At 37.8% G+C, this 23,919-nt stretch overlaps 1 protein-coding gene across 3 annotated transcripts; it reads left to right on the forward strand.

Annotated features, from left to right (window-relative positions):
• The first annotated feature begins 2,726 nt into the window (after positions 1-2,726).
• Positions 2,727-23,322, forward strand: SAMD9 (sterile alpha motif domain containing 9). Of its 3 annotated transcripts, none has more exons than XM_079152075.1 (3): positions 2,727-2,894; positions 7,807-7,885; positions 17,879-23,322. In XM_079152075.1, the coding sequence occupies exon 3, from the start codon at positions 17,887-17,889 to the stop codon at positions 22,642-22,644; it is 4,758 nt and encodes a 1,585-aa protein (XP_079008201.1). In that variant the 5' UTR covers positions 2,727-2,894; positions 7,807-7,885; positions 17,879-17,886; the 3' UTR covers positions 22,645-23,322. The 3 variants fall into 3 exon arrangements, with proteins under 3 accessions (XP_079008201.1, XP_079008200.1, XP_079008202.1); XM_079152074.1 differs by having other exon boundaries at positions 7,807-7,875; XM_079152076.1 differs by lacking the exon at positions 7,807-7,885.
• The last annotated feature ends 597 nt before the right edge of the window (positions 23,323-23,919 follow it).

The raw sequence follows: 23,919 nt of genomic DNA on the forward strand, positions 1-23,919 counted from the left end.
AAACACCCAGCGTGTCTGACATAATATCTGGGCATCCTAATGCACAGTTGAGTTGACAGTTTAAAGTAAGTATCACAAGGGTCTAGTGGATAGTGGAACCTGAGTTCCAGAGCTCAGGCCCAGGCTTCCCTTGCTGGAATGAATCCTGGGGGTGGACGATGAGTCTAACGGTCAGGGCGGGCTCTCCCTCACAACCACCATTCCTCTTTCTGAAGTTCAGGGTGTAAGACCGCCGGTCTGATGTCTAGGTTCAAATATCTACTTGAAGTAGTAGTGCAAACTTTACTCACATTCTTTAGCCTCTGTGAAGCAGAAATAATAATAGTATCTACCTCAGGGATTTGTTGTAAAGAATAAATAAGTTCATATAAAGCATTTAGAATAATCTCTGCTACATGATAAGTGTCAAAACTCATCTAAAACCAGTGTAAATCAACGATGGGGTGTGGAAACCACGGGTGAATTGAGCACCCACAACAAATGTTAGTGCTTGCTGCTGAGTGTTAAAGTATCAGTTATCTTGGTTGTTCTCACTCAGGCAGCTTTGACCTGGCCATGACACTGACCTTAGAGAAGATCAGCATGTGGACGTTGGGGTTTGCAGTACTGCTTGCCGAATTCACCTGGAGGCCTGTAGCATTTAAGGGGGAGCTCAGAGCAATCCCTGCAACCCATTCCTTTGCATGGTAGGAAAACAGAGACCGACCGATAGTCCACCCGAAGAGGCCAGTGAAATCCCCACATAGACCATTCTCCCCGCAGAGCTCCACAAGGCTTGGGATTGTAACTTACAGATTTATGAATACTATGTGGAATTAAGCTAGCTCACATATCTATCACCTCAAATACCATTTTTATGGTGAGAACATTTGAAATTTACTCTCAGTATTTTTGAAATGTACAGTACTTTACTATTATTAACTGTATTCACCACACTATGCAAAAGATCTGTATGAACATATTCTTCCGTGAGATCTTGTGACCTTTGGCCATCATCACCCCCCTACCCTCCAGCCTAGTCTCTGAAACCACCAATCAACTCACTGCTTCTACCAGTTCAATTGTCTTCAATTCTGAGACCTTGCAATATTTGTCTTCCTGTGCCTGGCTTCAACTTAGCATGATTTAATTTATCACATTGCTTTATACCCCATAAATTTATATAATTACAAATTGTCATTTTGTAATGTTAAAAAACTAAGCAAAATCTGCATTGAAAGTGCCAATACCCTTCAGTCGAAGACCTTTAGAAACAGGTCTGTAATTGAATAAATTTGTATTTGTTGACTCATTATTTATAGACAGAAAGCACACCATTGGAACTGTGGAATGGTCCAGCAAGAGGTGTTAGGAGGGACTGGTAGGATTGCTCTCTCCTGATAGCTTGGGGTTTGTATTAGGTGATTTGGAGAGAGGGGTCAAGTGTCAGAGCTTTGCTTCAGAATGGATGCTATAAGGAAATAGGGGACATAACCCTTTTCTAGATGTTGAGTGAGACTTAAGCTATGACTGGTGAAGAAGCAAAAGTTACTCATATTAGCCAGGACTGGGAGATGTTTATGTGGCAATGTTTATGTTTTTGTTTGCTTTCACATGTAATTACCTTTGATTATGCGTTTGTCTTAACCAACATGGTAATATGGTGGGCCTTCTCTTGAAATGGTTAATGTTAGACAAGAAAACATTACAGCCTAGCCATGAGGGTCAGGTCAGATCCCTTTTGACAGGGTCTCATTTTTTCTTTCTCAGACTTCAATTTCTTCATTGAGAAGGCTTTTAAATTCTCCACATGATACTTTAAGGGAATTAAAGATATCACTTAACATTTTTCAAGTACACACACATTTTATAAACTCCTTTGTAGCAATGTTCTTTGGATGACTTATTTAGCAGAAGGATTTGCGATACTAATTACAAAAGCATATTTTACTAAAAAAAAGCATTTGCATGCTATAAAAACATTAGCTTTATTGAGAGTAACTGACAGAGCCTGGATGCTTGTACCCTCCAAAGTTTAAACTAGTTCACACATCTATCATCTCCAATATTTACCATTTTTAGTGGTGAGAACATTTGGAAATTGATCCCCAAACCACATGTTAGTGGTATTTGGAGGTGGAGACTTTGGAGGTAATTAGAATTAGATGAGGTCATGAGGGCAGGGGTCACATGATTTCCTTAATGGGTTAATGAGAAGAGAAAGAGATATCCAAATAAGCAAGTGTGTTCTCTCTTGCCCCGCGGTCCCTGTGCCACCTTGAGACTCTGCAGAGGGTCCCCATCAGCAAGAAGGCTCTTACCAGAGGCAGTCCCTCAACCTTTGACTTCCTAGCCTACAAAACTGTAAGGGAACCATTTCTTTTCTTTATAAATTGCCCAGTTGTGGCATTCAGTCATAGCAACGGAAAATGGATGAAGACAATATTTAAGTTTAATAAAAGAGAGAAAGAAAACTGGTATTCTCCAGGGATCCATTAAGACAATACTGGCCTTTTTTGGACAAAACAACAGAACTCTCGGCAACCTTCAAAACTCTTGAGCAAAGATGTTAAGTCTTTGGGTTTTAACCAAATACACCAGAAGATGGCATAGTCCTGACTAGCAAGAAAAGCATTTCAGAGAGGAAAACGTCTCTCAGACCTGGGAAACGAAACTGAAATCAAGCCAGCTTTCTTCCTTCCCCCCACCTCCCGGAATTGCACACACCCTGTTGTCAGTCAGTTGCTGCTAGCATTGAGACAGGAAGATATGTAAGCTTTCACAGAAACTGGAACGAAGAAAATACTCTCCTCTAACATCCTAGGAGGAGGAAAGCGTGGACATCAATCACAATGTTTCTGCCCTAAAACAGATGACTTTCTGCTCCTTTGTGTAGAAGAAATTTGACAATCAGGGTAAGTACAATATCTCTTAATATTACTAACGTCTATGCAGCAATTTATTGAATAGAAAGAATTACTTTACATTTAGAAAACTGCAATACCCCGAGAAAAAATACGATAATATTCTAAGCCTAGAGTTTCTAGACTGCTTATGCAGGGAGAGGACTCTGCTTATATGAGTCATAACATTCCGTAACTGATGTAATTGAAAACTTGAGGGACTGTTACGAATGAAATCCCCTGAGAAATAACAGTATTTCCAGAAAGAACATAAAATGAAAAATTTTTTCATTTACATACTTTCCACTGTCTAAGGAATAGGCAGCTTATAAAACAGAACTTCCTAGCTCAGGGAGACCATCTCTAAATAAAATACAAACTAGGGCTGGAGATGTGGCTTAGTGGTTGAGTGCCCCTGAGTTCAATCCCTGGTACCAAAGAAAAGAAAAGAAAACATAACTTCCTGGTAGTTTCTATGATATGAGTGTCAGAAAAGATCTATTTATGAGAGGCAGACAGACTACTACAGGAAGTCCTTCCGATTTTGGCAGCTTTATGTTCTGATAGAAATCATAATTTATATCTGATTTCCCTCGGAAGCAATAAATAAACTAATGCAAGAGTATAGGAGGATTGCATTTTTAATGATTTCTAAATAAAGCTAACAAATCCCACAGTTAACCTTGATGGTTCATGAAAAAAATTGTACTATTAAATTATATACTTTAAAGATTAAAGAGTAGGCCTGTAATTTCAGTGACTCAGGAACCCGAGGAAGGAGGATTGCAAATTTGAGGCCAGCCTCAGCAATTTAGAGAAGTCCTAAGCAACTTATCCAGAACTTGTCTCAAAATAAAAAATAAAAAGTGCTGGGAATGTGACTCAGTGGTTAAGTATCTCTAGGTTCAATCCCCAGTATCAAAAGAAAAAAATTTAAAAAGAAATGTTAATTTAAGGTAAAACTCTGTGAACTGTTGTATATACGAGAATTCATTCCTCTGATGAATATTCTCCAAAAGTGGCGCCTTAAATAATTTAAAGTGGTTTATTAAAAGGCACATCTCTCAAGATTTTGACAGAGACTTTAGGGGAAGCAGTGTGAAAAGTTAACCTGTTGTTGTGAGTGAAATATTCACAATATGGGAAAAAATAGTGAAAAGTTACTCCTTTTTTTGCTTCTTTTCTCAGTCAAATGTTCAGGCCCAGCTATCTGTCCCCCAACCCTTCTATGAGACCCTGACTTTCTGTTTTTATGTGTATATGGTGTGCAGCTCAAGCATAAACCAAACAATCCATCTAATTCCCCACTTAGTCTCATAGTCTGGTTTATGATATATCAGCTGGAGGGGAGTGTGTGTTAAAACATGAGGGAGGAAGTCAGAAAGAGCCATGAAAAATGACTGGGATGAATGGGGAAGGGACGGGGCATGAGAACCCTGGATATGAGGCTCAGAAGCCTGAAAACACCAGGAGCCAAGCAATCAGGGTGTAGCTGCTCTATGAGTCACAGTAGGGTGAATGGACATGAGCCATAGTTTCACAGGGTGGAGTAACAGGGCTCAGCAATGCAAAAATGAGCACCTGAGGTTTTGCAGGTATAAGAATGGCTAGAGAAAGGTGGGGTCAGGTATTAGACCAAGACAGGTACCAAAACAGGTTCTTTCATGGCTTTCATGGCTCACTTTTTTTCCTTGGTCACTTCCACTCACTTTTGGTGCCAAAAGGAGAAAACAGAGTGACAAACCAAAGTTTTGAAGATCTTTTTGGTGCTGAACTATGACATAACCCTTATGGATAGTACAGATGGTTAGAACTAATGGACAGAACCAAATTTTTGAAACTTTATTTGTTGTTAAATTCTGTGCAGTTTAAGTTATCCAAATACACAAATATGAAATGTAACATTTCAAACTGCAAGGTGATATATAAGGTAGTGTTTTTAAGATACTCTTATCTAATATTAGCCAGCAGTATTTTTATTTGTACAGTCATAATTTGATTAAAGTGACTTCATTTTAACATCCACTAATGTAGATTAATGATGTAAGTTCACATTTAAAGAACAGTGCATCATATACTACTTCTGCAAGTATTGGGAGTTCAGTATGTTATCAAAAGCATAATTTAACTTCCTGGTGTCAGAACATGGGTTTTCTCAGTCTATTGCTAGTGATGGGCAGGCCTAATAACACTGGAACACAGCATTAGTCATATACCTTATTAAGAGTCAGGTAGATAACTTTGAAATACAGTTTTACAGAAATTAAAATAACAGTATGAATCAACTGTGGGTGGGAAGTGAAAATAAAAAAATGAATCCTATAATCTGAGGCTAAAATAATAAATATTTAGTAAAAATCTAAGACCTCAGCTTCCCTGAATTGAATTAACCAATTATGCTTTTTATAAATTTGTTCCTATTGGTTATAAATGATAATAAAATGTATTTTGACATATTATACACAAATGGAGTATAATTTCTCACGCTTCTGGTTGTACATGATGTAGAATTATATTGGTCATGCAATCATATATGGACATAGGATAGTAATGTTTGATTCATTCTACTATCTTTCCTCTTCCAATTCCCTCTCCCTTCCCTTCATTCCCCTTTGTCTAATCCAATGTACTTCTATTCTTCCCTCCCCACCTCCCCCACTTTTTTGTGAGCTAGCATCTGCATATCAGAGAAAACATTTGGCCTTTGGTTTTTGGGATTGGCTTGTTTCACTTAACATGATATCCTCCAGTTCCATTCATTTACCTGCAAATGCCATAATTTCTTTCTTCTTTATGATTCTGTAATATTCCATTGTGTATATATACCACATTTTCTTTATCCCTTCGTCTATTGAAAAGCACCTAGCTTGGTTCCATAGCTTAGCTCTTATGAATTGAGCTGCTATAAACATTGATGTGGCTGCATCACTAATATGTGCTGATTTTAAGTCCTTTGGGTATAAACCAAGGAGTGGGATAACCATGTCAAATGGTGATTCCATTCCTAGTTTTTTAAGTAATCCCCATACTTCTTTCCATATTGGTTACACCAATTTGCAGTCCCACCAGCAATGTTTGAGTGTACCCTTTTCCCCACATCCTCACCAACATTTATTGTTATTTGTACTCTTGATTGTTGCCATTCTGACTGAAGTGAGATGATATCTCAGTGTAGTTTTAATTTGAATTTCTCTAATAGCTAGAGATGTTGAACATTTTTTCATGTATTTGCTGACCATTCAAATTTCTTCTGTGAAGCAGCTGTTCAGTGACTTAGCCCATTTGTTGATTGGGTTATTTAGTTTTTTTGGTGCTAAATTTTTTGAATTCTTTATGTATCCTGAAGATTAAGGCTCTACCTGAAGTGCAGGTGGCAAAGATTTTCTCCCATTCGGTAAGCTTTCTGTTTGCATTCTTGATTGCTTCTTTTCTTGGGAAGAAGTTTTTAGTTTGATACCATCTCATTGTTGATTCGTGATTTTACTTCTTGTGCTTTAGGGTTCTTGTTAAGGAAGTCAGTTCCTAAGCTAACACGATGTAGACTGGGCCTACTTTTTCTTCTATCAGGCACAGGGTCTCTGGTCTAATGCTGGAGTTTGTGATCCACTTGGAGTTGAGTTTTGTGCAGGGTGAGAGATAGGGGTTTAATTTCATTTTGCTACATATAGATTTCCAGTTTTCCCAGCACAATTTGTTGAAGAGGCTATCTTTTCTCTAATGTATGTTTTTGGTGCCTTTGTCTAGTATGAGATAACTATATTACAGGAGTTTGTTTCTGTGTGTTCTATTCTGTACCATTGGCCTATGTGTCTGTTTTGGTGCCAATACCATGCCATTCTTGTTATTATAGCTCTGTAGTATAATGGAAGGTCTGGTATTGTGATATGTCCTTCATCATGTTTTTTTGCCAAGGATTGATTTGTCTATTCTGTGCCTCTTATGTTTCCCAAAGAATTTCATGGCTGCCTTTTCTATTTCTATGAAGAATGTCATTGGAATTTTAATAGGAATTGCATTAAATCTGCAAAGTTCTTTTGGTAGTATTGCCATTTTGATAATCATTATTCTTCATTCATAACACACTACCATCTTTTTTCTATGCAAGTACTTCTTTTAGTTTATTCATAACTTATTTTATCATTTATTTTGGAGACACCATTGGATTTTTAAATGAAGACAATATATCAAGTGAACAAATCTTAAGGACATGGCTCTGAGAAGGCTCTCTGTATTTATCTGTGTGACTACACACAGATCAAGATCCTTGTGCTCCTCAGAAAATAATCTCCCCACCAAGTCATTGTGACTTCTGCTCTAGGTTAATTTTGCCTGTTCTTGAACTTCATATAGATGGAATCTGACAATGTTTTCTGTTGTACTGGTGCTATTCACTCAGGGTTAGTTGTGAAATTCATCTCTGTTTTTGCTTGAATCAGTACTTTTTCATTAGAATTAGAGTTAGAACGTAAATACATAATTAACTTTACAAAAACTGTCAGTTTCTCCAAGTAGCTGAAACAATTTACTTTTCTACCAGCAATGTCTGAGAGCTCTGTTGACCCCAACTCTTCGTCAGCATGTCAGCCTTTCATGATAGCTATTCTGGTGGGTGTGAGGTGTTATCTCACTGAAGTTTGACTCTGTATGTTGGTGATGGTGAAGCATTTTGGAGCACTTCCAGATTCCAATCCATCACATCCACATTTTGTGACTGTCAAAAGCCACACTGGTTTCCCTTCCCCCCAGTGGGCCAACTCTTTGCCTCGAGCCCAGCTCAGAATCAGCAAATGCCCCAAAGCTTACCTAGGCTTCTTCCCTTTTTGAATTTCAGTCCATCCAGCCCTTGCCATCGAATATATTAGCTCTGTGATCATTCCAAAGACAAGTTGTGTAGCTTACCTCACCTCTTTTCTTCTTGTTGCAGTGAAAGCATCGCAGCCTCAGTGATCTACTACCCCACACAGGAAAGTGGTCTCCTTCCATTCCTTCTCAAGTCAGTATTGGTAAATTCCATTTTTCAATCCGTTTGTCTGTTTAATCTCAGTCTTCAATTTTATTCATGTACAGTTGATTTCAATATCTTGATTGCTTTAACTTTTACAGCGTCTGTCATTGCCTATTTGTGACATCTCTCTTCGTTTGTTATTTAATCCTTCCACAGTGTGTCAACTTTATTACTGTACTGACAACTTTTGGACTTTGTTCGGTCTCTCTGTTGCAACTGTGGTTTCCATTTTTTAGATTTCTGCCCTTTGTTTTTTTCACTCCTTCTTCCTTCTTCACATTGACTCTTGTTCTCTGAATTTACTATATTGACATTTAGTTTACTATTGTCAACCATTCTCTTTTTATAAAAGCACTTAAGGATATAACTATTTGTGTAATATTGTTGACACTTTTTTATAAGTTTGAAGTGCAGCAGTTCAACTGCTGCTAAGTTCTAATTATTTTCCTCTCTAAGGTATGACATTGCAAGGTTTTATTTCTTAATTAAACTGTTCATTTGAAATCACTGTCATTCACACTTGGTACAGCTTTTGCCTAGCCCTTGAAGATTTTTCTCGTATGTATTTTTCTAAAAATTTCCTTTTTTTTCTTTTTTTTCTCTTTATTTATTTATTTTTTCTTTATTGTAAACAAATGGGATAGATGTTGTTTCTCTGTTTGTACATGGCGTAAAGGCATACCATTTGTGTAATCATAAATTTATATAGAGTAATGTTGTTTGATTCATTCTGTTATTTTTTCCCTTCCCCCCACCCCTCCCACCCCTCTTTTCCCTCTATACAGTCCTTCCTTTCTCCATACTTGCCCCCCTCCCTAACCCTAACTCTAACCCTAACACTAACCCTTCCCTCCCCCCATTATGAGTCATCATCCACTTATTAGCAATATCATTCGTCCTTTGGCTTTTTGAGATTGGCTTATCTCACTTAGAATGATATTCTCCAATTTCATCCATTTGCCTGCAAATGCCATAATTTTATCATTCTTTATGGCTGAGTAATATTCCATTGTATATATATACCACAGTTTCTTTATCCACTCATCAATTGAAGGACATCTTGGTTGGTTCCACAGTCTGGCTATTGTGAATTGAGCAGCTATGAACATTGATGTAGCTGTATCTCTGTAGTATGCTGATTTTAAGTCCTTTGGGTATAGGCCAAGGAGTGGGATAGCTGGGTCAAATGGTGGTTCCATTCCAAGTTTTCTAAGGAATCTCCACACTGCTTTCCAGAGTGGCTGCATTAATTTGCAGTCCCACCAGCAATGTATGAGTGTACCTTTCTCCCCACATCCTCGCCAACACCTGTTGTTGCTCGTATTCTTGATAATCGCCATTCTAATTGGGGTGAGATGGAATCTTAGGGTGGTTTTGATTTGCATTTCTCTTATTACTAGAGATGTTGAACATTTTTCCATATGTTTGTTGATTGCTTGTAGATCTTCTTCTGTGAAGTGTCTATTCATTTCATTTCCTTAGCCCATTTGTTGACTGCATTATTTGTATTCTTGGAGTAGAGTTTTTTGAGTTCTTTATAGATTCTGGAGATTAGTGCTCTATCTGAAGTATGATTGGCAAAGATATTCTCCCACTCTGTAGGCTCTTTCTTCACATTGCTGATAGTTTCCTTTGCTAAGAGAAAGCTTTTTAGTTTGAATCTATCCCAGTTGTTGATTCTTGCTTTTATTTCTTGTGGTATGGGAGTCCTGTTAAGGAAGTCTGGTCCTAAGCCAACATGTTGAAGATCTGGACCTACTTTTTCTTCTATAAGATGCAGGGTCTCTGGTCTCATTCCGAGGTCCTTAATCCATTTTGAGTTTAGTTTCGTGCATGGTGAGAGATATGGCTTTAGTTTCATTCTGTTGCATATGGATTTCCAATTCTCCCAGCACCATTTGTTGAAGAGGCTATCTTTTCTCCATTGCATATTTTTGGCCCCTTTGTCTAGTATGAGAAAATTGTATTTATTTGGGTTTGTGTCCGTGTCCTCTATTCTGTACCATTGATCTACTTTTCTATTTTGGTACCAATACCATGCCATTTTTGTTACTATTGCTTTGTAGTAGAGTTGAAGATCTGGTATTGCAATACCCCCTGTTTCACTCTTCCTGCTAAGGATTGCTTTAGCTATTCTGGGTTTCTCATTCTTCCAGATGAATTTCATAATTGCTTGCTCTATTTCTGTAAGGTACGTCATTGGGATTTTACTTGGAATTGCATTGAATTTGTATAGCACTTTAGGTAGTATGGCCATTTTGACAATATTAATTCTTCCTATCCAAGAACATGGAAGATCTTTCCATCTTCTAAGGTGTTCTTTAATTTCTTTCTTTAGTGTTCTGTAGTTCTCATTGTAGAGGTCTTTCACCTCTTTTGTGAGATTGATTCCCAAGTATTTTATTTTTTTTGAGGCTATTGTGAATGGGGTAGTTTTCCTAATTTCTCTTTCTGAAGATTCATCACTTATGTATAAAAATGCGTTGGATTTATGAGCATTGATCTTGTAACCTGCTACTTTACTGAATTTACTTATGAGTTCTAAAAGTTTTCTGGTGGAATTTCCAGGTTCCTCTAAATATATAATCATGTCATCAGCGAACAGGGATAGTTTGAGTTCTTCTTTTCCAATTTGTATCCCTTTAATTTCTTTGGTTTGTCTAATTGCTCTGGCTAGAGTCTCAAGAATGATGTTGAATAGAAGTGGTGAAAGAGGGCATCCCTGCCTTGTTCCAGTTTTTAGGGGGAATGCTTTCAGTTTTTCACCATTTAGAATGATATTAGCTATGGGCTTAGCATAAATGGCCTTTACAATGTTAAGGAATGTTCCCACTATCCCTATTTTTTCTAGTGTTTTGAGCATGAAGGGGTGCTGTATTTTATCAAATGCTTTTTCTGCATCTATTGAAATAATCATGTGATTCTTGGCTTTAAGTCTATTGATATGGTGAATGACATTTATTGATTTCCGGATGTTGAACCAACCTTGCATCCCTGGGATGAAACCCACTTGATCATGGTGCACTATCTTTTTAATATGTTTTTGTATGCGATTTGCTAAAATTTTGTTGAGAATTTTTGCCTCGATGTTCATTAAGGATATTGGTCTGAAATTTTCTTTCCTTGATGAGTCTCTGTCTGGTTTAGGTATCAATGTGATATTGGCTTCATAGAATGAGTTTGGGAGGGTTCCCTCCTCTTCTATTTTATGGAATACTTTGAGAAGTATTGGAATGAGCTCTTCTTTAAAGGTTTTGTAGAACTCGGCTGAGAACCCATCTGGTCCCGGACTTTTCTTTGTTGGTAGGCTTTTGATGACTTCTTCTATTTCAGTACTTGAAATTGGTCTATTTAAATTGTGTATGTCCTCCTCGTTCAGTTTAGGCAATTCATATGTCTCTAGAAATCTGTTGATGTCTTTGAAATTTTCTATTTTGTTGGAGTATAGATTTTCAAAATAGCTTCTAATTATGTTTTGTATTTCAATCCTGTCTGTTGTGATATTTCCTTGTTCATTCCGAATTTTAGTGATTTGGGTTTTCTCTCGTCTTCTCTTTGTTAGTGTGGCTAAAGGTTTATCAATTTTGTTTATTTTTTCGAAGAACCAACTATTTATTTTGTCAATTTTTTGTATTGTTTCCTTTGTTTCAATTTCATTGATTTCAGCTCTGAGTTTAACTATTTTCTGTCTTCTACTACTTTTGGTGCTGGTCTGTTCTTCTTTTTCTAGGGCTTTGAGCTGTAGTGTTAGGTCGTTTATTTGTTGAGTTTTACTTCTTTTATTAAATGCACTCCATGAAATAAATTTCCCTGTAAGTACTGCTTTCATAGTGTCCCAGAGATTTTGATATGATGTTTCTTTGTTCTCATTTACCTCTAAGAATTTTTTAATTTCCTTCCTAATATCTTCTGTTATCCATTCATCATATAATAGCATATCGTTTAATCTCCAGATGTTGGAATAGTTTCTGTGTTTTACTCTTTCATTTATTTCTAACTTCAATCCATTATAATCTGATAGAATACAAGGTAGTGTCTCTATCTTCTTGTATTTGCTAACATTAGCTTTGTGGCATAATATATGGTCTATTTTAGAGAAGGATCCATGTGCTGCTGAGAAGAAAGTGTATTCGCTCTTGGTTGGATAGTATATTCTATAAATGTCCGTTAAGTCTAAATTATTGATTATGTTATTGAGAACTATGGTTTCTTTGTTCAATTTTTGTCTGGAAGATCTGTCCAGTGGTGAGAGAGGCATGTTAAAATCGCCTAGTATTATTGTGTTATGGTCTATTTGGTTTCTGAAATTGAAAAGGATTTGTTTGACATACATGGATGAGCCACTGTTTGGGGCATAGATGTTTATATATAGATGTTATATCTTGCTGATTTATGCTTCCCTTAAGCAGTATGAAATGACCTTCTTTATCCCTTCTGACTAACTTTGGCTTGAAGTTCACATTATCTGAAATGAGGATGGATACTGCAGCTTTTTTGCTGAGTCCATGTGCATGGTATGTTTTTCCCCATCCTTTCACTTTTAGTCTATGGGTATCTTTTTCTATGAGGTGAGTCTCTTGCAGGCAACATATTGTTGGATCTTTCTTTTTAATCCAATCTGCCAGTCTATGTCTTTTGATTGATGAATTCAGGCCATTAACATTCAGGGTTATTATTGAGATATGATTTGGTTTCCTGGTCATTTGGTTCATTTTTTAAATTTTAGTTATTTATTTGACACAACTTGGTTCCTCCTTTATTTGACAATTCCTTTAGGATAATTCCTCCCTTTCTGATTTGCTTCTTTGTTTTTCATCTCTTCCTCATGGAATATTTTGCTGAGAATGTTCTGTAATGCTGGCTTTCTTTTTGTAAATTCTTTTAGCTTTTGTTTATCATGGAAGGATTTTATTTCATCGTCAAATTTGAAGGTAAGTTTTGCTGGGTTTAAGATTTTTGGTTGGCATCCATTTTCTTTCAGGGCTTGAAAAATGTTGTTCCAGGCCCTTCTAGCTTTTAGGGTCTGGATTGAAAAATCTGCTGATATCCATATTAGTTTCCCCCTGAATGTAATTTGGTTCTTTTCTCTCACAGCCTTTAAAATTCTGTCTTTATTTTGTATGTTAGGCATTTTCATTATAATGTGCCTTGGTGTGGGTCTGTTGTAATTTTGTGTATTTGGAGTCCTATAAGCCTCTTGAACTTGATTTTCCATTTCATTCTGCAGATTTGGGAAATTTTCTGATATTATTTCATTGAATAGATTGTTCATTCCTTTGGTTTGTTTCTCTAGGCCTTCCTCAATCCCAATAATTCTTAAATTTGTCCTTTTCATGATATCCCATAGTTCTTGTAGATTCTGTTCATGATTTCTTACCATCTTCTCTGTTCAACTTTGTTTTCAAGGTTAAATATTTTGTCTTCAATGTCTGAGGTTCTGTCTTCCAGGTGTTCTATCCTACTGGATATGCTTTCTATGGAGTTTTTAATTTGGTTTATTGTTTCCTTCATGTCAAGGATTTCTGTTTGGTTTTTTTTCAATATCTCTAACTTTTTATTGAAATGATCTTTTGCTTCCTGTATTTGCTCTTTTAACTGTTGTTTCGTGCGATCATTCAATGCCTGCATTTGCTCTTTCATCTCATCATTCAGTGCGTGCATTTGCTCTTTCATCTCATCGTTTGCTTCCCTGATCATTTTAATTATGTACATTCTGAACTCCTTTTCTGTCATTTCTTCTGCCATGCTGTCATTGGGTTTTATTGATGTAACATCTAGATTTGTTTGCGGCATTTTCTTTCCTTGTTTTCCCATATTGTTCAGGTATCAGTGGACCGCTGAGATATTGCAGATTTCCTCTATTGACTTACAATGTCCTTGAAGATTTCTATGTATGTCCCCTCTTGGCCTCAGTAGACTGAAGTCTTGGAGGAAGTTGATAATGTGGTGCTGCACAAGGAATCTGCCTCTCTGGGAATGGTGGCCTTCAGGTGGGGTATATTCCCTGCTAGTGGGCAGAGGTGCCTCCACTTGTTAACCAATGGTCATCCAAAGGGGAACTAGGCTGCGGGCTGAGGCAAGGCCTGTTTGGGCCTGTGTCTCTGGTTTTACCGTCCTTGTGGGGAAACCTCACCTGGCAGGGAAGACTCACCCGATCGGGAGGTCTCACTGGTCAGTTCCCCTCCTAGAGGTTCCCCTCAATTTACAGCTACCACCTGGGCTGGGCTGCCTTCCTCTGCAAAGTTCCCAGGTGCCCAGCCCTACCTCCTGTGCCTGGGAACCTCACCCTTTGCAGATGAATCTCCTTAGGCTGCCCCTCCTCAGAGAATCTGCCCAAAGTCCTGGAACCTTCGCTCCGCCCCTAAGCGTGTCTCTGTGCAGCTCTTCCACCAAGAAGCCTCCTAGGTACTGGGACCCTGCTGTGCACCTAATCGCCTGGCTATGCGGCCCCTCCTCTGAGCAGCCACCTGGGGCCCCGTACAATCGCTCTGAGTCCCAGAGACCCGCCACACACCTCTACCTCCAGACAGCCGCCCGATGTTCCGGTGCGGTCACTAGGAGTCCAAGCAACTTACTGCGTGCCTCCTCCTCCCGCCAACCACCCGTAGCCCTGGGCAATCAATCACTCTGAGTCGAAGTGATCCGCCCCGTTCCTCCTCCTCCTCCAGGTAACCCCCCAGGTGTTCAGGAGCGGTCGCTCTGAGTGGCTCTGAATCCATGTGACCCGCTGCACACCTCCTCTGGGCAGCCACCCCGAGCTTTGGTGTGGCCACTCGAGACCAAGCGACCCACCGCGCTTCTCCTCCAGGCAGCCCCCCCTGTGTTCAGGAGCAGTCGCTTTAAGTCCAAACAACTCACCAATCGTCTCCTCCTCTGAGCAGCCGCCTGGAGCTCTAATGCAGTCACTGCGAGTCCAAACGACCCGCCGCACTCCTCCTCCTCCTCCTCCTACACCTCAGGGCAGGCCCCGGTGTTCAGAAGCGGTCTGAGTCCAAACAGCTCGCCACGCAGCTCCTCCTCTGGCAACCGCCTATAGATCTGGTATAGCCACTCCAAATCCAAGCGACCACGCTCCTCCTCCTCCTCCTCAGGGCAGGCCCCGGTGTTCTAAGACCACACAGCTCTCCTCGCCGCTCCTCCCCTGGGCAGCCACCGGAACCCCAGTGGTTGCTCCGAGTCCCAGCGCTGTGCTGAGCGGCCTCCTCTCCGATGCTCCCAGTTGTCCGAGTTCACTGCTCCAGCGGGGGGAGGGGCGTCTCGCCGGGCAGCTCTACTTCACAAAGTTCCCTGCGTTCCGGGACTACTGCCCCATCTGGGTCGCCTCCCCAAAGGGAGAGACTCACCCGGCTGCTTTGAGTTGGTCCCAAGTCTCTCAATATCTCCTCTTTTGAATCCTGAGTCCTGGAGCAACATGAAATGCAGCCACCCTCTAGGCCGCCATCTTGAAAACCCAAAATTTCTTAATTTTACATTTTACATGGAAGTCCATTTAAAGTTAATTTTGTTATAAGGTGTGAGATCATGTTTGGATTATTTAATTTTTGCATATGGATATCCAATTTCTCCAGCATCATTTGTTGAAACAACCATCCTACCTCCATTGAATTATTTTTGCATCTTTGTCAAATATCACTGGGACATATTTGTGTGGGTCTACTTCTGGAATCCTATTCTGTTCCACTGCTACATCTATCTGTCTACCAATACCATGCAGCTTTGATTATTGTAGTTATAACATGTCTTAAAAAATAATTTTCTCCCATTTTATTATTTAAATTTTTGAAACTGGTATGCTTCCTTTGCCTTTCCATACAAATTTTACCAGAATTTTGTTTATCTACAAAGAATCATACAGGCATTTTGATAGATATTATGTTCAACCTGTTTAATGATCTGTAGAAAATTAACATGCATACTATGTAAAATTCCCATGTGAACACAGTATGTGTCTCCATTTATTTAGATCCCTTTTTCTTTCAGTTTTGTACTTTTGAGCATAAAAAGTTCTCTAAATGTTTTGCTAGATTCATAGTGACATATATCAGGGTTTTTTTGTTTGTTTTTGTTTTTAGTGATTCTTAAAGGAACTGAATTTTAATTTTTGGTGTCCATGTGTTCATTACTCACAGAAAGATATTTTTATGTTTATCTTGTGCTCTGAAACATTTGATGAACTCACTTGAAGTCTCATGCATTAATTTGGTATTTTCTATGTAGATAATCAAGTTATCTAAAAATAGGGACAGTTTTATTTCTTCCTTTCCACGCTCTGTGTTCTTTTGTTTTCCTTTTCTTGTTATATTGCACTGACCAGAACTTTTGGCACTCTGTCAAGGAAGAGTATGAGTGAAGACAGGCATATTTCCCTTGCTCTCAATCTAATGGAAAAAGCATTGGGTTTTGCTATTATTTGTGTGAGTTGTAGGTTTTTTGTAGATACTCTTTTGCAGGCTCTACTCTGGCTCTATTTTCCTAAAAGTTTTAACTATAATGCATGCTTTGAACTTTGTCACGTGCATTTTTTACATCTTTTGATGTGATTATGTGGTTTTTCTTTGGTATCCTGTGAGTCTGGCAGACTTCACTTATTGACTTCTGAATATTGAACCATATTGTATCCCTGGAATAAACTCTACTTGGTCTCTGGTTATAATTCTCTTATATGGCTAAGTTCTAACTGCTATTATTAAGATATTTTTATATATTATGGGGGATATGGATTTGTGGTTGTATGTTTTAGGCTGTCTTTGTTTTTCTTTCTAATAGCACAATACTCATTTCATAAATAAATTGGTAGGTATTCCTTTTTTTAGTTTTCTGAAAGATTGTGTAGAGTCAGTGTTAACTCTTCAAATGCTTGGAAAATTCCCAGTAAAAACTGTCTGAGTATGTTGATTTTTTAAAGGGGAGATTTCTAAACTTACAAATCAATTTCCTTAGAAATCATGGGACTTGTTCATATTTAGTAAATTGTTTTTATTATGTCACTTTTTGAAGATGATTCTCAACTTTATTACTCTTTTCAGTGAAGCAGGTCTTTCCTTAATTGAATTTCTCTATTGCTTTTCTTTTAAATTTACTTGATTTTTGCTCATATCTTTCTTGTTTCCTTCCTTCTGCTTGTTTGGATTTACTTTGTTCTTCTATTTCTAGATTTATTTGGAGATAAAACTGTAGGTTATTGCTTTGTGAATTTTCATCTTTTCTAATGTTTGTATTTATTACTATAAATTTTTCTTTTGACACTCAAGTGTAGAAACCTTGCCTTCCTCCATATGCCCAGAATTAAGACCAGTTCTAAGTGGTTCAGTGGATAGGAAAGGCCCTGGATCGAAGGCATACATTGGTTCTACTCAGAAAGATTCAGAGGAAGTATGCCTGACCAGATACAGGTCATAATTAGCCAAATATGCTACTCTGGATTTTATTTATGTTCCCTCAGTAGAGAATACAAAAGATTACAATGGTGTTGCCAACAGATAACCATGTTAAGTCCTTCACATGTATCTCATGAATATTTTATGATTATTTGGACCTTCTCTTCCTTCTTAGCTATGATTGACAATCCTATACTCTGTTTAGTTCATCTATCATAACCTGTTTTGCAAACTATAAGCATCTATATTTAATCTCATATATGCATTTTTAATTTTCTATAGGAGAATTGAATATTCTTAAGTCATACAGCAAATGCCCATCACAGTAAATAACCGTAGAAAAAGATGAAACATCTCAAATATACTAACTGGCATCATCTTCAACATACTTAGTGAATAAAGCAAAATAAAGAGAATTTGGGATAGCCTGCTGCCCTTCATATGAGACAAGTGCTCATATATTTGTATTTGGTAGCACATCTCTGGGAGAATATAGAAGAAATTGGTGATAAGAACTTTTTAAATTTTGTAACACAGGTATATATAACCTATAAGAACTTATTTCCAAATTTTACTTGTAAAACACTAAATCATTTTTCTTTTTCTATCTATAGGTATCACAATGGCAGAGCAACTAAACCTTCCAGAAAATATAGATGACTGGACAAAAGAAGATGTAAACCAATGGTTAGAAAGTCATAAGGTCGCCCAAAAACACAGGGATGTTTTGATTGCTCAGGATGTGAACGGCACAATCCTGAAGTGGTTGAATAAAACGAATCTTGTTGAAATGGGCTTAACACATGGACCAGCTATCCAAATAGAAGAGCTAGTCAAGGAATTGCTGAAAACATCCTCTGGGGATCCTACTCAGACATCTAAGGCGGGGAAAGGCAGTAAAAATGCTCCCAAAAAGCAACCTGTGAAGCAAAAAGAAAGTAATGAGACTTCAAAACAAAAACAAAAGAACACCGAGAATTCAGAAGTGGCTGATGGCACTACAATGAATCCAACGGTTATAGACCATAAGTTGTTGAAAAATGAGCTCATGGGAGGTGAAACAGATGATATGAAGGAGACGCAGCCATCCCTAGAACCAACATGCATCCCATATCCTTTTGATGTATTCAGTGATCCGTATCGTTATAAATTACATTTTATTCTACAGCCTGAAACTGGATCACTCAATCTCATTGATCCAGCACATGAGTTTAAAGCCCTCACAGATACAAAAAGAGCCACAGAAGAGGATATTAAGATGAAATTTAGCAATGAAGTTTTCCGATTTGCCGCAGCTTGCATGAATTCACGTACCAATGGCACCATTCATTTTGGAGTCGAAGACAAACCCCACGGAAGAATTGTTGGCGTGCAAATCGCCAAAGTCACGAAAGAAGCCCTAATTGAACACTTCCATAAGATGATACATCAGTATTTTGAAGCACATCAGGTCCAACAAGCAGAGAAGTGCATTCGAGAGCCAAGATTTGTGGAAGTTTTACTGCCAAACAGTACTGTATCTGATAGATTTGTTATTGAAGTGGATATCATTCCATGGTACTCTGAATGTGGATATGACTATTTCCAGATCAAAATGCAAAACTACGAAAACAAAACATGGGAACAAAGTTCAAAATATTCCGTCTTTGTGAGGGATGGACCCAAATCTAAGGACGTCACAAAAAGTAAATCTGATTTCAAAGCTTTTAAATTAGATTTAAAAAAAGTGGCAGACTCTAGAAAAGAAGCAGAAGAAAAATGCAAAGAAAAGACAAATAAAAACAAAAGTGAAGGATACAAGCTAGTTCAACTGTTGACAGGAAATCAAGATCTATTAGATAATTCATTCTATGACTGGTACATTCTTGTAACAAATAAATGTCACCCAGAGCAAATAAAACACTTGGATTTCCTAAAGGAAATTAAATGGTTTGCTATGTTAGAATTTGATCCTGAATCAGCAAAGCATGGAATAGTCAAAGCTTTCAAAGAAAGCAGAGTAGTGAACCTTCACACTCCAAGTCTGTTTGTAGAAAGGACCACATGGAATGAGAAGATTTCTAGTCTGAATCTTTACCAGCAACCCAGCTGTATTTTCTGCAATGGGAGGTCAGACCTTGAGAGTGAAAAATTTAAATCCTTAGATCCAATTTCCTGGCAAAGGGAAAGAGCTTCTGAAGTCAGGAAACTGATTTCATTTCTCACACATGAAGACATAATGCCAAGAGGGAAGTTTTTGGTGGTGTTTCTATTACTCTCCTCTGTGGATGACCCAAGAGATCCCCTCATTGAGACCTTCTGTGCTTTTTACCAAGATCTCAAAGGAATGGAAAATATACTGTGTATTTGTGTACATTCAGACATATGTCAGGGTTGGAAAGACCTGCTTGAAGCAAGATTAACAAAACAGCAAGATGAATTATCAAACCAATGTATTTCTGCTTTAAATCTTGAAGAAATAAATGGGACTATTCTTAAACTAAAATCTGTAACTCGGTCCTCAAAGAGATTGTTGCCCTCAGTTGGTTCATCTACTGTCCTTCTGAAGAAAGAAGAAGAAATGACTGCCCTGGAAATTCTCTGTGAAAATGAATGTGAAGACACGCTCTTAGAGAAAGACAAAAAAAAATTACTTGAATTCAAGGCATCCAAAGAGGAAGACTTCTACCGAGGTGGCAAGGTATCATGGTGGAATTTCTACTTTTCTTCTGAAAACTACTTTTCATCTTTTGTCAAAAGGGATAAATATGAAAGACTGGAAGAAATGATTCAAAACTGGGCAGATTCTTCTAAACAAACATGTGCCAAAATCATTCATCTGTATCACCATCCAGGCTGTGGAGGGACTACCTTGGCTATGCACATTCTGTGGGAACTAAGGAAGAAATTCAGATGTGCTGTGCTGAAAAATAAAACAGTGGATTTTTCTGAAATTGGAGAACAGGTGACCAATTTAATTACCTATGGGGCAACAGGCCATCAAGAATACTTACCAGTACTGCTCCTTGTTGATGATTTTGAAGAACAAGACAATGTCTACCTTCTGCAAGCTTCCATTCACACAGCTGTAGCTAAAAAGCACATTCGATATGAGAGACCCCTAGTGATCATCCTAAATTGCACGAGGTCACAAAATCCTGAAAAAAGTGCGAGGAACTCAGACAGTATTGCCCTAATACAACAACTGTCTCCCAAAGAGCAGGGAGCTTTTGAGCTTAAATTGAAAGAAATCAAAGAACAGCATAAAAACTTTGAAGATTTTTATTCCTTCATGATCATGAAAACTAATTTTAATAAAGAGTACATAGAAAATGTAGTGAGGAATATTCTGAAAGGGCAGAATATTTCCACCAAGGAAGCAAAGCTCTTTTCTTTTCTGGCTCTTCTAAATTCATATGTGCCTGATACCACCATTTCACTATCACAGTGTGAAAAGTTCTTAGGAATCTCAAACAAGAAGGCTTACTGGGGAGCAGAAAAACTTGAAGACAAAATGGGGACCTTCTCTACAATTCTGATAAGAACAGAGGTGGAAGAATGCGGGAAATACTGTGGAGTGCGTATCATTCACCCTTTGATTGCAATTCTCTCACTGGAAGAATTGAAGAAAAGCTATAACTTGAATAAAAGTCAAATTATGCTGGATATGCTAACAGAAAATATGTTCTATGATGCTGCCATAGGAAAAAGCAAATTTCTACAAGATATGCAAACCCTGCTGCTCATAAGACAGCGCAATGAACATGAAGGTGAAAAAGGAAACTGGTTTTCCCCATTCATTGAAGCATTACATAAAGATGAAGGCAATGAGGTAGTTAAAGCTGTATTGCTTGAAGGTATTCGTCGGTTCAACCCAAATGCATTCATGTGCCAAGCCTTGGCAAGACATTTCTACCTTAAAGAGAAGGATTTTAGCAATGCTCTGAATTGGGCTAAACAAGCCAAAAAGATAGAACCTGACAATTCCTATATTTCTGACACACTGGGTCAGGTCTACAAGAGTAAAATAAGATGGTGGGTAGAGGAAAATGAAAGAAAAAGGAACATTTCAGTTGATGATCTAACTAATCTTTTGGAATTAGCAGTACATGCCTCAAATGCATTCAAAGAATCTCAACAGCAAAGTGAAGATCGAGAATATGAAGTGAAGGAAAGATTGTGTCAGAAGTCCAAAAGGAGGTATGATACTTACAACATTGCTGGCTATCAAGGGGAGATAGAAGTTGGACTTTATACAATTCAGATTCTCCAGCTCATTCCTTTTTTTGACAATAAAAATGAACTGTCTAAAAGAGACATGGTCAATTTTATATCAGGAAATAGTGATATTCCAGGTGATCCAAATGAATTTAAATCGGTCCTCAAGAACTTTATTCCTTATCTAACCACTTTGCAATTTTCTTTGAAGAAGTCCTTTGATTTTTTTGATGATTACTTTGTCCTTCTAAAACCCAGGAACAACATTAAGCAAAATGAAGAGGCCAAAACTCGGAGGAAGGTAGCTGGATCTTTCAAGAAGTACGTAGAAATATTTGGTCCCTTAGCAGAATCACAAAGCAAATATGTTGGATCAAAGCTCCATTTACCACTTGAAGTAGAGAGAAACCGAAGAAACCTAGAAGCTTTAAAAGCAGACAAGTTTTCTGGGCTCTTAGAATATCTTATCAAAAGTCAAGAAGATGCTATAAGTACCATGGAAGATATAGTGAACAAATACACTTTTCTCTCTGAACAATGCGCTGTCAAAATGCAGCTAAAGGAAAAGCAAAACTTCATCTTGGCCAACATCATTCTCTTTTGTATAAGACCTGCCTCCAAATTAGTGAAGTCAATTAAAAAACTGAAAGAACAGCTTCGAGATATCTTACAACAAGTAGGACCAACTTACCAGTATTTAGAACCTTATTTCCTAGCTTCACTCTTATTCTGGCCAGAAAACCAACAACTAGATCAAGATTCTAAACAAATGGAAAGGTATGCTCAGTCACTGGAAAATTCTTTCAGGGGGCAATATAAACACATGCATCGTACAAAGCAACCTATTGCATATTTTTTTCTTGGAAAAGGAAACAATATGAACAGACTTGTCCACAAAGGAAAAATTGATCAGTGCTGTGGAAAGACACCTGATATTAATGCCGTGTGGCAAAGTGGAGATGTATGGAAGGAGAAAAAAGTCCAAGACCTTTTGCTTCGTTTACAGGGACGAGCTGAAAATAATCGTTTATACATAGAGTATGGGATCAATGAAAAAATCACAATACCCATCACACCTGCTTTCTTGGGTCAACTTAGAAGTGGCAGGAGCATAGAAAAAGTATCTTTTTATCTGGGATTTTCTATTGGAGGCCCACTTGCTTATGACATTGAAATTGTTTAAGACCCTGATTTTCCTCCAGGATTGTGGTCTCAGTTCCACCTAATTTGTTTTAGATCCAAGACCCATACTTTAAATTGGCAAATTTATAGATATAGCCCTTGACTTTTCAGACCCATGCATACAATATTTAATTTACTATTATATTAAGCATTTGGTGATTCCTACAAAGATTATGGTGAAGAAGGAAAGAATGGGAGATGTGGAAAGCAGCAAATCCCTCCCTTGGTTTGGATAACACCGTGGAGGACAAAATAATAAGGAGCTGTGTATGGAATTAAGAGAGGCAGACATAGTAAGTCAGCCATATGGAGCCTCCACTGCTTCCCCCGGTTACCCCACCAAGGCATGGATTAAAGACAAGGATCTACTCTCTTCTCAAATGTGACATTTTTTCAGAATAAGAAAAAAATACTTTTGGTTCCAAGACATTAGATGATCTGACAAACATTTCTCAAAAATATCAAAAGCCTCTCAAGCTGAGTAGCAACACTTATTTTGACCAAGTAGATCATAAATGTATCCTGTGTTTGACATTTAGGTGCCTTCCAAGGAGAAGGGCCACCCAGTTCTCTAAAGGTCATACCCACAGAGGTCAATTGATCTTACCAAAGTGGCTGGGGAATTAGCTACTGAGCTAATAAACCTCACTCCAAACAAACAAATGGGAAAATGCACCCAAACTCTTGTGAAAAGATTACCGAGTCCCTCACCCAGGGGATCACAATGCACTGGCAAGATTTACATATAATCCATGTGTTGAACAAATGTAATCAGTGAGATGGAATCCTAATAAAATTATGGATATCAACAATGTCTGTCAAAACCATTAAATGGAATTCTGATTTTAAAGAAAAAAACTCAATAACAGATAAATCATATTGTCCTAAATCCTGATTTATACAAACATCACAAGACAATCTGACCTTACAGGGCTGGAAGAACCAGAGAAGTGTACCACCCATGAGATGTTCTTGCCAAATAATTAAAACTGAATTTGATCAACCATCTAGATCTTACTTCTCATTTAAAAGAAACACAAAAAAGACAGGATCCTATTAAATACCAGCACAGATATCCAGAAAGCAGAAACTCACAATTCAAAAAAATTCTGATTGTTTTTCAATCAAAAAGAAAAAAAAATCACAAAGGACAAAAAAAAAAAAAAATCACAAGGGAGACTGAAAAATTACAGGAAACTTAGCAACTAAATGGAACACTTAGATTTTGGATCCTGATTTGAACAACCAATCCTAAAAAGAAATTATTAAGCAATCA

Source organism: Sciurus vulgaris (assembly GCF_902686455.1).
Source record: "Sciurus vulgaris genome assembly, chromosome: 8".
Lineage (NCBI taxonomy): Eukaryota > Metazoa > Chordata > Mammalia > Rodentia > Sciuridae > Sciurus > Sciurus vulgaris.

Coding starts and splice junctions, on each gene's coding strand:
- SAMD9 (XM_079152075.1), top strand. CDS start 17,887: ATGGCAGAGCAACTAAACCTTCCAGAAAATATAGATGACTGGACAAAA.